At 30.2% G+C, this 13,151-nt stretch overlaps 1 protein-coding gene across 1 annotated transcript; it reads left to right on the forward strand.

Moving 5' to 3' along the window:
• The first annotated feature begins 4,926 nt into the window (after window positions 1-4,926).
• APRR2 (CheY-like two-component responsive regulator family protein) lies at window positions 4,927-11,305 on the forward strand. Its single transcript, XM_012218859.3, is given in 13 exon segments — window positions 4,927-5,142; window positions 5,955-6,161; window positions 6,902-6,981; window positions 7,257-7,323; window positions 7,561-7,607; window positions 7,950-8,027; window positions 8,120-8,668; window positions 9,154-9,294; window positions 9,513-9,785; window positions 9,905-9,973; window positions 10,089-10,166; window positions 10,578-10,715; window positions 10,717-11,305. Coding segments are annotated over 12 exon segments (1,677 nt in total). The 5' UTR covers window positions 4,927-5,142; window positions 5,955-6,031; the 3' UTR covers window positions 10,744-11,305.
• The last annotated feature ends 1,846 nt before the right edge of the window (window positions 11,306-13,151 follow it).

Consider the following 13,151-nt stretch of genomic DNA (forward strand, 5'->3'; position numbering starts at 1 on the left):
CGAAGAGACTCTTAAGCTTGTGATAAGGTGGTGTAAATGTCACAGATGCGAGTTGAAAGTCTTCGGATAAATCTCCTGCCGAGAAATATATTATTATTTTAAATAAAGTCAAGTTGACGTCGCTAACTACTTTATCAGTGATTGCGTGAAGCCCAGCCTATCGATTTTATTATCCTCAACTGTCTAGCTTTAATCTTAATTATCATATATCAATAATTTTTAATTTGATTTGTTAAATACTTTAATTTTTAAAATCATTTTATTAAATATTTCGAGTTACAAATTAGATCAAATAGTTAAAAAATATAAAAAATATTATTACAAAATTTTTTTTTTAAAGGATTATTACAGAAATTATACTAACTACATTATCAAATCAATTTTTACATATAAAACTTAAAAATTATTATTAATATGGAATAGTATGCACCGTTTTCAAAATTTACGAAATTTACAAGTCATTTATAAAATTTAGGATGATACAAGATTAAAATTATAAAGTTCATAGACTTAGGTATTTCAGTCATTTTATATTGGTATTTTGTAAGAATAAGCATTGAGTTAATTTCGTCAAATTGAATAAAATTTATATAAATCAAGTAAATTAAATTTTTGTATTAAAAAATCAAACTTTTATAGTTTTAAACTATTTTCAAATATTAACTTAATTTTTCGGTTAATTCAATTTGACTTTAGGGTTTTAAATTTTTTTTTTGTTTTATATAATTATTATGAAATCAAGCCGAACCAAAGAAGTTTCTATTTTCCTATGAAAATCAAAATTACATTGAATTTTTTAAAAGGCAAAAAAATTATTTTGCATTAGTGTAATAAGCAAACTTATTTTGCTAATTCAACTAATAAATGAAATTATATTGTATTATTTTCAACGAAAAAAAAATGAAATTTTCTTCTCTATGACTAGAAAAAAGGGTACAAAGGGTAGGTGTTTGTCGTAAGATTGGTCCAAAAGCAAAACAAATGGAGACATAGATTAATTCTAATGCAAAAAATGTTAGGAGCATAGTACATATGTTGTTGTCAAAAATCCTTTTTTCAAAAGATTGTCTTGAAAATTACAATTTTGTAATATTCAAAACTATCAATTCTGGAGAAATTTCCAGGAAAACTCTGTTACAATTGCCTCTTAAGGCTGTGAATTAGCTATTTTCAACAATGCTTTAAGAATTTTGATTGCAAAAAATCTTCTTACTCTTTTTCAGAAATTTAGAGCATAAATAAACGAAGCTTTTCTTTCCTATTTTAGGGGGAGTTAGGGTATTTTCAATCAACTTTTGTATATCAGAACTAAATTGGCTCAATATACGATTTAAACTCGTAATTTTAAAATCGACTTTGTAGTACTCTGAAATAATACTTTTTCTGTTTCATAATTTTTTTTCATATTTTCTTTTTTAGCCGTCCCAAATTGTTGTCATGTTTTTTTTTTTTAAGTGAATAATATTTGAAGTTTGCTATTTTATCTTATTTAATATGCTTCTTTGTCAATAAATATAATGTCAAACTATTATATTATCATTAATTAAATCTTGATATAAACAAAATTAACATATCTGTAACACCCTCTGCCCAGTCCCGTGAGATCCGACAGCGGATGCCACATTCGATGCCACAGACACCATTTTAACTTAACATATAAATAGATTATGAATTAGAAGTAATTGAGTATTCACAAGTTTAACAAGTAATATTTTTTTTTATAGATAATCATTTCATTTCATTTTCATCTCTTTTTTTTCTTTTTTTTGACAAATAGATTGGGAAATACCGTAAGAATTCCCCCCTTTAAAAAGTGGGCTCGCTAAACATGTGAACACAAAACACTCCCAATTAAACTCCAAACTCCTAAAATATTAAAGAAAATATAAATAAAATATTAAAGAAAATATAAAACATATATAGTAATTTTTCCGGACCAAAATAATACCGACTCCCGATAGTACTATTCGCAGACCGGTGGTACTATTCATAGACTGGTAAATCACTATCCATTCATAGTTAATTATACTCATATCTTTCTCGGATCTAAATAAAATATTATCTCCCTCTCTGTAGCACCATTCATGACCCGATAAAATAATATCATTTTAAGATTCCAAAATTTTAGGGCGTTACAATATCAATCTTTTATCTTCCAATAAATCAAATGTTTGATTATTTTCAAGAACAATTTAATATAGATCATTTAATTTTTATAGATACATAAAGGGTATGCTAAGAAAAAATGAATCAAAAATTAACCATACTAACTAAAATTTTTTTATCTGTGCAAATTAAATTAGGACATAAATTATGGGACGAAGAGAGTATTTTATTTTTAAATAGACATATTGTATTTTAAAATTCATTTGACCTATTAAGGTCCATTAAAGAAAACTTGAGACAACAATTAATAAAAAGACCTACCAAGATGAAGAAATAAAAATTGTATTGTTTCATTGATTTTAAAATCTAATGTCTATCCAAGGTAAAATTGATTTTTAATCAATGGACTGAGTACAATAATTGATTTGAACTTTCTAGACAAAGTTCTTTGTTTTTTGTTTTGTTTGTTCTTTTCTTTTTCTGTAGGTAATATATACATTGTCATATGTATTTATCTATTACAATTTACATTAATAAATAAACATAAGCAAATGATGTCTTAGCCTAATAGCAAGTGATTCGGTTCTTATCAATGTAATATTACTTTGTAATTTGATTTCTCACCTTTTATGGGTGATTTTTTGTTAATGAATTTTTTTTTTAAACCATCGGTATCCGGAACCACCTAATTTGACTTGAGACTTAGTCATAGTTAAGGTTTCTCGTCTCTCCCTACAGATACATTAAGCAGAGATCGATCCAAATACTCTTTTCACATGTCTAATCTGCATTGCGAACTGAGTCATAACTCGTAAATTGCTTTTAATATTCCTTTTACAATAAATAAACAAATAAATGTAGCTCAATATACGGAAAATTACCCCAAAAGTTAAAGTTGCATGAATGAGTGAAGCGTGAACCTTTGAGGTATTATTGCGATGCTAATTATTAAAATTAAATATTATTCTTTTAAAATTATATTTTGTACTTTGCTTGCGTAAAACTTTAATAAAATAAAGACGTTTCTTAATCCAATCAGTGCTGAATATAGAAATATATAATGTTTAAAAAAGTGGGGTTAAATAAATGAATTCATTATATATATATATATATATATATATATTTAAAAATATTTAAAAAGAGGGTCAATTGACACATGTCTAATAGAACCTAGAAAAAAAAAAACTTATATATATGTATGAGATTGCCTATGTATTAATGGAAAAACAACCATATTTTTTTCATTATTTTATATTTTCCTGTGAAAAAAAATATTAATGCTCTTATTTGTACTACATATGCTTTATTAAATTAATTTAGTATATGCAAGAATTCATATACCAAGTATAAGTAAGTAATTCTCTAAAACTTAAGATTATTGACTTTAAATATTTTAGTGTAAAATTTAAATTTTTGACATGCAATTAATATTGAGTTGAAATATTTTAGTGTAAAACTTAAATTTTTGACATGCTTTATTAAACTTTTTTTATTCATTAGGAGATTTAACGAGTTGAAATAATATGATTGATTATATTTTAACGGTAGCTCTTATTTTGACTACCAAAATAGTAAAAGGTTTTATAATTAGGAGTATTGAAATTCGAGATTTCATATTCTTTACATCAATAAAAAGATAAATCAGACTATATCTACTTGGTATAAAATCTTTTAATTGATATAATAAAATGTAAATGGTTGTTCAAAGAATATATCTACCATTGAAATTTAAATTTTGTTATATTTATTTATGAAATAGATATCTAATTAACTTAATATAATGGTAATTATTAGATAAATAGCCTCATCATTTTGTTATTAGTTTAGTGGCAGTCATTTCATAAACTTCAAAATCAATAATAGCTTTTAACCCAAGAGAGAAGGAGAAACAAAATTTGTAAAGACTTGAAGACATGAAATCTATGATGACATATAATAAAATAAAATTAAAAGAAAAAGGTTATTCTATCACAAAGACAAGCCTTTTTTTTAGTTGAGACAACTTTGTTTATCATCATTGTTCAATTGTTGGCCATGAGCCTACTTATTGATTGTAAGAGACAAAAAAAGGCTAATCAAAATCATAGCATCACCAATTTTGGTTTGTTAATCCATATTTACATGAAATTAGATAAAATTAATAAGTTGAGTGTTGTATAATTTAATCTAAAGGGCATATTCTTCCAAGAGATGGTGAAGTGTTTTTTTCTTTTTTTTCAAAGTACATAAAGGGTGGACAATGACTTTTTAAAAATGTGCTTATATTAGTGTTCTGTTAAATTATTCAGTTCTTTAATTTTAAAAAAAATCATTTTAATAGTTAAATATTAATAAAAATATCTTTTTTTTTATACATGGAAAGCTCAATGGCTGAAATAACATTGTGGGCTATACAGCATGAGGCAGCTCTCTCTTTAAATAACATTCAGCAAATTGCCAATAATCTTTGCGGTGGAAATCATTCGAATTTTAATATTTTTTATGAGAGACAGGAATATCAATTAGACCATTCCCGATTGACAAGTAAAATATCCTTTATTAACATAAAGTTTGGACTAAATAATAATTCTTTTATTGCTAATTTTGGATAGAAAGAAAAGAAATTTCCAGTTCAACCCACTTTCTTCCTTTTTTTTTTTTTTGGTTAAAAAAAGAGGTACAACAAGCACAAGCATAAGGCATAAGGTATATAAGTCAGCAATTATGAGAATTAAAAAAGATTTAAATATATTAGTTTAGGAATATTCAGTTAAAAAGTAGTTAGAAAGGCGATTTTGACCTTTTGACAGACTTTATAAAGTATATATATTTTTTTCTTTTTCCGTGTATTCTGTGGTGTGTGGGCAATTGATTGCAACTCTTCACTTCACAATTCACAGAGACCCTTCTTGCACAAACCGTACTCACCCGTCTCTCTTACACTCTGTCCTTCTGAGCTTAAAGGGTCTATATGTATAGCCAAAGCAGAGGCTGCAAGTGAAAGAAACCGAGAAGAAGTAGAAGAGAAGGAGAAGAAGAAAGAGCTTCACAACAAATGTGTTATTGTGGGCTCTCTCTTTTATTTTTTTTGAAATGATTAATTAGTACAAAGCTGCATTTATTTTGAAGATTATTATTGTTTTCAAAAGAAATTAGTGGGTTTCTTCTTTTCTTTCTTTCTTTTCCTGTGATTTTGTTTCTAGTATATGTCTGCATGCATGTGGGCTTTTATCATGTATGTTTTTGTTATTACATCTTTTCTTATTTCTGTTTTGAAGAATTTACAAGTTTTGCTTTTGCACTAGTTTCCTTTCACTCTCTTTTCTTGTTTCTTCATTTATCCACCTATTCTTTCTCCCTTGTCTTTTCTTGTGTAAATGTTAGAGATCTTACATGGGTTTTCGTCAATTTTCTTCTGGCTTGCAAAAACTGGAAAGAGCCAGTAGAAGTTTTTAGGCTTTTGAACAAGATCTCTATCTTTTCTTGTGGCTGATGCATATGTAGATAATCCTGAGTAACACTGTCAGTAAATTGTTTCGTCTTTTATTTACTTGTAATCTTGAGAAAATAGAAAAGAAATGACCAAAAAATCATGCATTAGAATAATAAAGGATAGTCTTCTTGGTTATAGTGGATATTGAGAGATCAAGATAGAACATATCTTCTATTACATTTAAACTTTTCAAAATGTTGATTTCTTCTCCTTTCTGGAATTTTTTGGTTATTGAAAGATGTTCTTTTTATTTTTTGGGGCCTTTTCTCAATTATTTTCTCCTAATTTTTCCTTTTTGTGGCTTAGCGAAATAAAACATCAGATCAACTACTAGGGAATTACTGATGTGAAGTTCATCTTCTTGTGGGTCATGCAGAGAGTTGATTTGGATGTTGATAAGGATTACTGTTTCTGGAAAATTGTTGGTTGCCTGAGAAGGATGCCAAACCAGCTATGGTTTGCACTGCTAATGATTTATCATCATGGAAAGATTTTCCAAAGGGCCTTAGGGTCCTCCTCCTTGATGAAGATAGCAATTCTGCTGGAGAAATAAAATCGAAACTTGAAGCGATGGATTATATTGGTTCGAGATCTTGATTTCTTTATTTGTTCTTTACCATTTGGACACAAAATTGTTTCTTCTGAATTAGAAATTTCTATTGCATTGTTAAATTCACTTCACCTAACTTTAGATAGTTAATATTTGTTTTTAATACTGATTTGGTTTTTCGAATTTCGGCTATCTTTCTAGAAATGATACTGACAAATTTATAAAGAGGATCCAATGCCATGGAATGCTCAAATGCACCTTCAATAGAATTTTTCTAAGATGAAGAAAAGTGCTAACAGATCATCTGTGCCATAAATCAGAAGTTTCCAGATGGTGAACAAAAATGCTATATTAAACAAGACTTTGAAAATTTCAGTATCAGTGTTTCAAATCCATTTTTACCCCCAAATGGGGAAAACACCAAATGTTATACTAATTTTGGTTTTCTATAATTTCTTTTACAATTTGGCTAATTTCTGTTTGCCATGTTGGCTTTTTCTCTTCCAATTTTCTTTTTTCCTATTTCCTTTTATTGATCTTGGAATTTTTTCTGAATGAAATTAGAACTGGTAAAACCTGATAAGGTCATATCAAAATGGCATTATAAGATCCCAATGCAATGAGTATGGTTTCTTGTTCAAATATTGTTGAGGATCTTTGTTTCTTGTTCCATTTTATAGTATATATATATATATATTGCATGTTATGGCTTTTTATTATCTTCCATCAAGTTTCTCTCTGCATACATTCTAACTGAACCATGCCCTTTCCAGTTTCTGTGTTCTGTGATGAGAATGAAGCTCTGTCAGCAATTTCAAAGAAACCTGAAAGTTTCCATGTTGCTATTGTAGAGGTAATGGCTTTATGCCTGCCACAATTTCAAATAAATTGCCTTTTCAATTAATGGTGCTTACTTAAGTATATTATGAACATCAAAACTATTATCTTTTTATATTTTTTTTCTTGTTTTTGCGGAGTGAGTTAGGACTGATCCATTTTATTAACAGATTTGTCCATAGTACCCTACTGCAAATACTGCAATGTAGTTTCATACGGATGAAGTATTTCTGTATGCAAGTTTGATTAACAAGGACTAAATCTGCAATGTTTTGTTTAATATGGACACAGGTGAGTACAAACAGTAACAATGGGAGCTTCAAGTTCCTCGAAACTGCCAAGGACTTGCCTACCATCAGTAAGTTCAACTCAGATACAAGCTACATATTCCACTCTTGCATATAAAATTAATGCTCTTGTTAGAGTTTAGCATTCTAATGCCTTGTTCTTTCAAAATGCTGCCACTTTCTTTATGTGACTTTGTAAAATAAGCTTAGGAATAAATTTCTGTCGATTTTGATAATAGAATTAAAACTGCAACTAAAGTTTTTCTACAATGACTTCTAATACGGTGCAAAATGATGTTCTATTTCAGTGATTTCCGACATTCATTGCCTGAACACCATGATGAAGTGCATAGCGGTAAGAATTTTAATCTATGTTTTACTGGTTAACACATGTAATTTGTGCACCATGCATGTTTACATGTTAAAAGTTTGATCTGTTATGTTCCAAAGCCAGTCTGTTCAGACTTTGGTTGGAATTATTCTTTCCTCTGGATTTTTTTTTTCCCTTTCTTATGGCCCTTAAATCAGAAACTAATATTGTACTTCCAGTTAGTACATTGATTGAGAAAAAAATTATTGAAGAGTTGCATTGAATTTTTAACTAGGACTTAATACTTAAGTTATGTTAGCTAGGACATTGAGGACATTTTTGCCCAATTAATGATCCTAATGAATAATATTTGACAATTTATTTCAGCATGGTGCTGTTGAGTTCCTTCCGAAACCTCTCTCTGAAGACAAATTGAGAAATATATGGCAGCATGTGGTTCATAAGGTTATTTTGGATTCCGTTTACATTGTTTCGAGGTTGCTGTTATGGTTCTACGCTATGGAACGAAATTTCTGACTTCACAATTTTTTATGCAGGCATTTAGTGCCAGTGGAAATGTCCTCTCTGAATCACTTAAGCCTGTCAAAGATTCTCTAACTTCCATGCTTCAGCTCAAGGTAGAAACCGAAGAGCCCAAGAATGAGAATTTAGAGAGCATAGAAGATGTGTCTCCAGCTCATGAAAATGATCATGTGCAGTCACCAGGTATTGATAAGTATCCGGCTCCTTCAACCCCACAATTAAAACAGGGAGCACGGTTACTTGATGATGGGGATTGCCAAGATCATACTACTTGCTCAACAGAAAAAGAGAGTGGGGAGCAAGAGGGGGAATCTAAATCTGTCGAAACTACTTGTGCAATGACTGAAGTAACTCTGCAGGTGGACCATCCTCAGAGCTTAAGTGAGACTATCATCAAAGAGGAGGATGACTCTGCTGATGGTGTCAAGAATGAGAGTAATGCATCTAGTCATCCGCAAAATAAAGAGAGTCTCAACAGTCCTGACGGCAGTGCTGAAAACCCAATTAAAGCTTCGAGCCATCATAATTCCTATGGGACTAGAGCTAATCGAAAGAAAATGAAGGTACTTCAGTTTATATAAGCATGAAATACTTTCGCAAGTTTCCTCTAAATTTTAGTTATATCAACTCTTCAAGTTTTCCTATAGTTATGACATGTATTTCCACCAAAGAACATGCTACTTCAGAATCTTCTGCAGTTGATGATTTGAAATTTATAATTTGTATTATGGTAGATATATTAACTTACCAAGTATTTTGGTTATTCTGGAAAACTGTCATATGACCAGGTCTTGTTCTTTCACTAATGTTTTCCTTTGTTTTTTTTTTCCCACTTTCTCCTCACATCAACATTATTTACAAGATATGTCTATCCCTGAAGTTTCCCCTACTTTTTCAGCATTTCTTTTCCATTTGTAATAACAGTAACTCCAAAATTATGGTATCTCTGGAATTATGATTTCACATATGTTCAAAAGTAGATTTCCCAATTTTGATGATTTGAATGCACTGTGGTGATTGCCATTTGTTCTTTGATCTGGGGCTTCAGGTAGACTGGACGCCTGAGCTGCACAAAAAATTTGTGCATGCAGTGGAGCAGCTAGGCGTAGATCAAGCCATTCCTTCAAGAATACTAGAGGTAATGAAAGTGGAAGGCTTGACAAGGCATAATGTTGCCAGTCATCTTCAGGTCAGTAGTGAACTTGCTTTAGACTGCTTTTATGGCTTCTGTTCCAACAGAAATCGTTATAGATTTTTCTGTTGTTATTTCCAAAGACATGATATGCAGTTATTTCCAGAGTTCACATTATGATGGCAAATAATATCTGTTACTTGTTATTCATATTTTTTGTAGAATTCATAGTTTTATGCTTGGCTAATAAATAAGCTTTGCTTCTTTCCAAGCAGAAGTATCGAATGCATAGAAGGCATATTCTGCCCAAGGAAGATGATCGGAGATGGCAACAACAAAGAGAGCAAATACAAAGGAGTTATTATCCACATAAACCTATCATGGCCTATCCTCCGTATCACCACTCCAATCATAATTTCCCACTCAGTCCAGTGTATCCTGTATGGGGAGCAGCTGGTACTCACCCAGCTGGTGTCCAAATGTGGGGATCACCAGGCTATAACCCATGGCCACCAGCAGAGAGTTGGCACTGGAATCCGTATACAGGGGTAACTACTGTTGTGTTAATTAATATATTTTCTCTTTTCAGTAAAACATAGAGGTCAATGTCATAACCATTTTCACGAACAAGTATAGAAACTGTTTGATACATTTTTTAATGTTTCAGATGCATGCAGACGCATGGGGTTGCCCTGTCATGCCACCAACTCACACTCCTTATTCTTCATCACCTCAAGTGAGTCTAATTACATTATGTTTACATGAAATGTGAAAATAGATTTACATGGCCTGGAATACGTACATGCACAATATTGCTCTAGTTCCCTAAATGCTTATCTCTGGAAATGCAGAATGCTCCTGGGTTTCACAGTTTTGAAACTGTCAGTAACGGCTGCAGAACACCACAGAATTTGTATGAGCTACATCCGGTAACAAGACACCTTGCCTTTAAATTTTGTCCTGCAATTTCTTCATATCATGATGGATGTTGTCTATGAAGTCCAGAAATTCTGTAATTTGGACTAATTATGGTAGCCAATTGATATAGCTACTAAATGTTAATAATTGCATGCTTCACAGTCCATAGTTTTCGAGTGCTTGAATGCTTACCTATATTGAAGCCAATTCAAGTACCAAATCAGTTAATTAGACTAGTGATGTTATTCCAAGTTTTTTCGTACAGGAATGTTTCCGAAACGGAAACGGTAGCCAAAGAAAGTTTTTGTGCAACAAAGCCTGCAATGGTTCTGTCTAGTTATCTTTTTGTATATAACAAAAAAAAAAAAAAAAAAAAAAAAAAAACAGTAAAGAAACCTAATTTCTTGATGGCATTTTTGCAGACAGAGGAGGTAATTGATAATGTAGTGAAAGAGGCAATCAACAAGCCTTGGTTGCCATTGCCATTAGGTCTGAAGCCTCCTTCTACTGAAACTGTCCTGGCTGAACTCTCCAGACAAGGTATCTCCAGAATTCCTCCTGAAAATCAACGGCTCTGATTCCTTCTAATGCTATCATGTCTGGTACATCAATGCTGATACAGTTTAACCCACTTGGGTGATGGACCATCAGAAGCCAGACAGCCAAATCAGACAGATACGTAATCATCGTCATCATCCATCAATAAATGGGTGGGACCCAATTTGTGGAATGAAGACACAAACAAAAACCCAGAAAAAAGTCCAGTGATGACTCAACAGGAATGGCTAGCAGGAGGCCACGTAGGTGCATTATACCTCCCGTGTGAAATTTGTGGTTGTAAATAGAGTCTAACTGAGGGACATTTTGTTAAAATGTTGTACGTTTTGGTCTTTTAGTTATTTTATTTAGAGCTTTTTTTTATGGAAGATCGGTGGGAAAGCGGTGGTAGTGGTGGGGCCATTTTCTTGTAGTGCTGGGTGGGGCCTGAATGTGGGGATCACCGTCGATTAAGGGGAGGGGACTCTGGAGATAATGTGGGGTGGTGTAACCGGGAGGGACTTTGTGAATAAAGTTGACACTTGACAGAATATTGACGGATGCTGACGTGTTTTCTATCCATAATTTTTATTTATTATTTCTATTTTTATTACTACCTGAGATATGAAAAAGTCGGAACAGAAATTACATAATTATCGGAATTAAAAAAGGAGTTCCATTTTTATTTTTATTTCTATCTCACTTTTTTTTGTTGGGACATGATGGAAGTTTGGATTTGTGTGCCGGATTTAGAATCAATCTAGATTTTCTACAGTCTTGCTATTTTTTTAACTGAAAAAGATAAAATTGCTAGTAATTAATTACAAATTAAACAAAATTATGAATAGAAATTTAAGTAAAAGAAAATTAATTCAATTATTAATATAATTAATAAAAACATTAGGTATAATAAAATAAAATAATTAAAAAATTTATGATTGTTACATTATCTTATAAAGACTTAACGTATGATTGTTTTCTTATATTGTTGCATTGTAAAGTCCGACTGAATAAAGCCTGTTGATGTCAGAATGTAGTGAAATCGTGAGCATTCAATCAACTTTCTAAGAGTAACACATGACGGTATGTGATGAATGAATGTAGCAAAAGGAGAATTTTCATAAGATTTAATTCCAAAGCTGCAAAAAAGGTGAAGCTTCCTAAGAATTTTCATACCGTGGATTCTAATAATCAACCTTCTAGCACAACTAGGGATGACAAAATCAACCCAATCCGATGGATATGCACCCAATTTAAAGCCGTCAAATTTAAAATTTAAGGTTTTAATTGTTGACTGGGTTTGGATAGGGCATGAATAAGATATGGATATTGCTATTATAAGCCTGAATATGATCCCGTATTCGAAATTCAAATCTCGAGAGATTTAAAAGTTTATTATTTTTTAAAATTATAGTATTAAATGTTTAATAAATTGGGTTACTTATAATAAACTGTCTATATAAATTATAATTTTACTTTTAATTTAATGTAGTGTATTGAAAAATAATTTCACTCTAGTTTTCATATATTAATTTGAATTGTTTAAATTTTATAATTTTAGATTTTAAAATTTAAAATTTAATTTCTAATATTTGATTTAAATTTCAATTTCAAATAAAGGAGAAAATTATAACGATAACAGTGATTTGAAGTGTTCAGATAATAATATTTTACGTTTATTAATTTTGTTATATGAGTTTTTTAGTTATTCTGTTAATTAGTTTTTGTTATAATTACACTTGGAGAGTCTACTGTCATTACATTTGAGTTAAATATTATAATAAGAAAAACAATTTTAAAAATAAAATTTTAATTTATCATTATTCGAACATTTATTTATGTATTAATTTATTTTCATATTTTTTTACATATTATTCAAACAATTTGAATAAATATTAATTTTTAATCATATAATCTAATTTTTAAACAATATAAGCCAGTGGATAAATTGGTATTCATGGGTGATGGATATCCATGCATACCCGTTGCATACCCAAATCCATTGAATTTAAGGATGAATATAACATTTCCTACCTGATAGGATATTGAATAAAATATGTGGATTGAGGATGAAATTGAGTTTGGATATGGATATTACACTATCCGACCAGAACCCTACGCATTGTGGTCACTAAGCACAATTAGTTACGGTAGCAAAAGTAATCCACTTAAGAATTTAAGAATAACAAATTAAAACTTAATAATAAAACTTAATATGGATAGTATCCGAATTATAAATTTAAAACATTATGAATGGAAGACAAGATTCTGTGGAATGATTCCAATTATGCATGGGAATGAAAAATTTGAGTTGTACTAATATTTCATTGTGTGAATAATGGTTATAAAATATTTTCGGAATTGATTTGTTTAGACTGAGTTAATGGCTCACTTATAGATCAAATCTGTTCTTAGAAAAATTCTGCCGAAGTTTCAGAAATTATGGAAATTATTATTAA

The sequence above is a fragment of the Jatropha curcas genome, chromosome 11, assembly GCF_041381405.1.
Source record: "Jatropha curcas cultivar XTBG-Jc1 chromosome 11, XTBG_Jcur_1.0, whole genome shotgun sequence".
Taxonomy (NCBI): domain Eukaryota; kingdom Viridiplantae; phylum Streptophyta; class Magnoliopsida; order Malpighiales; family Euphorbiaceae; genus Jatropha; species Jatropha curcas.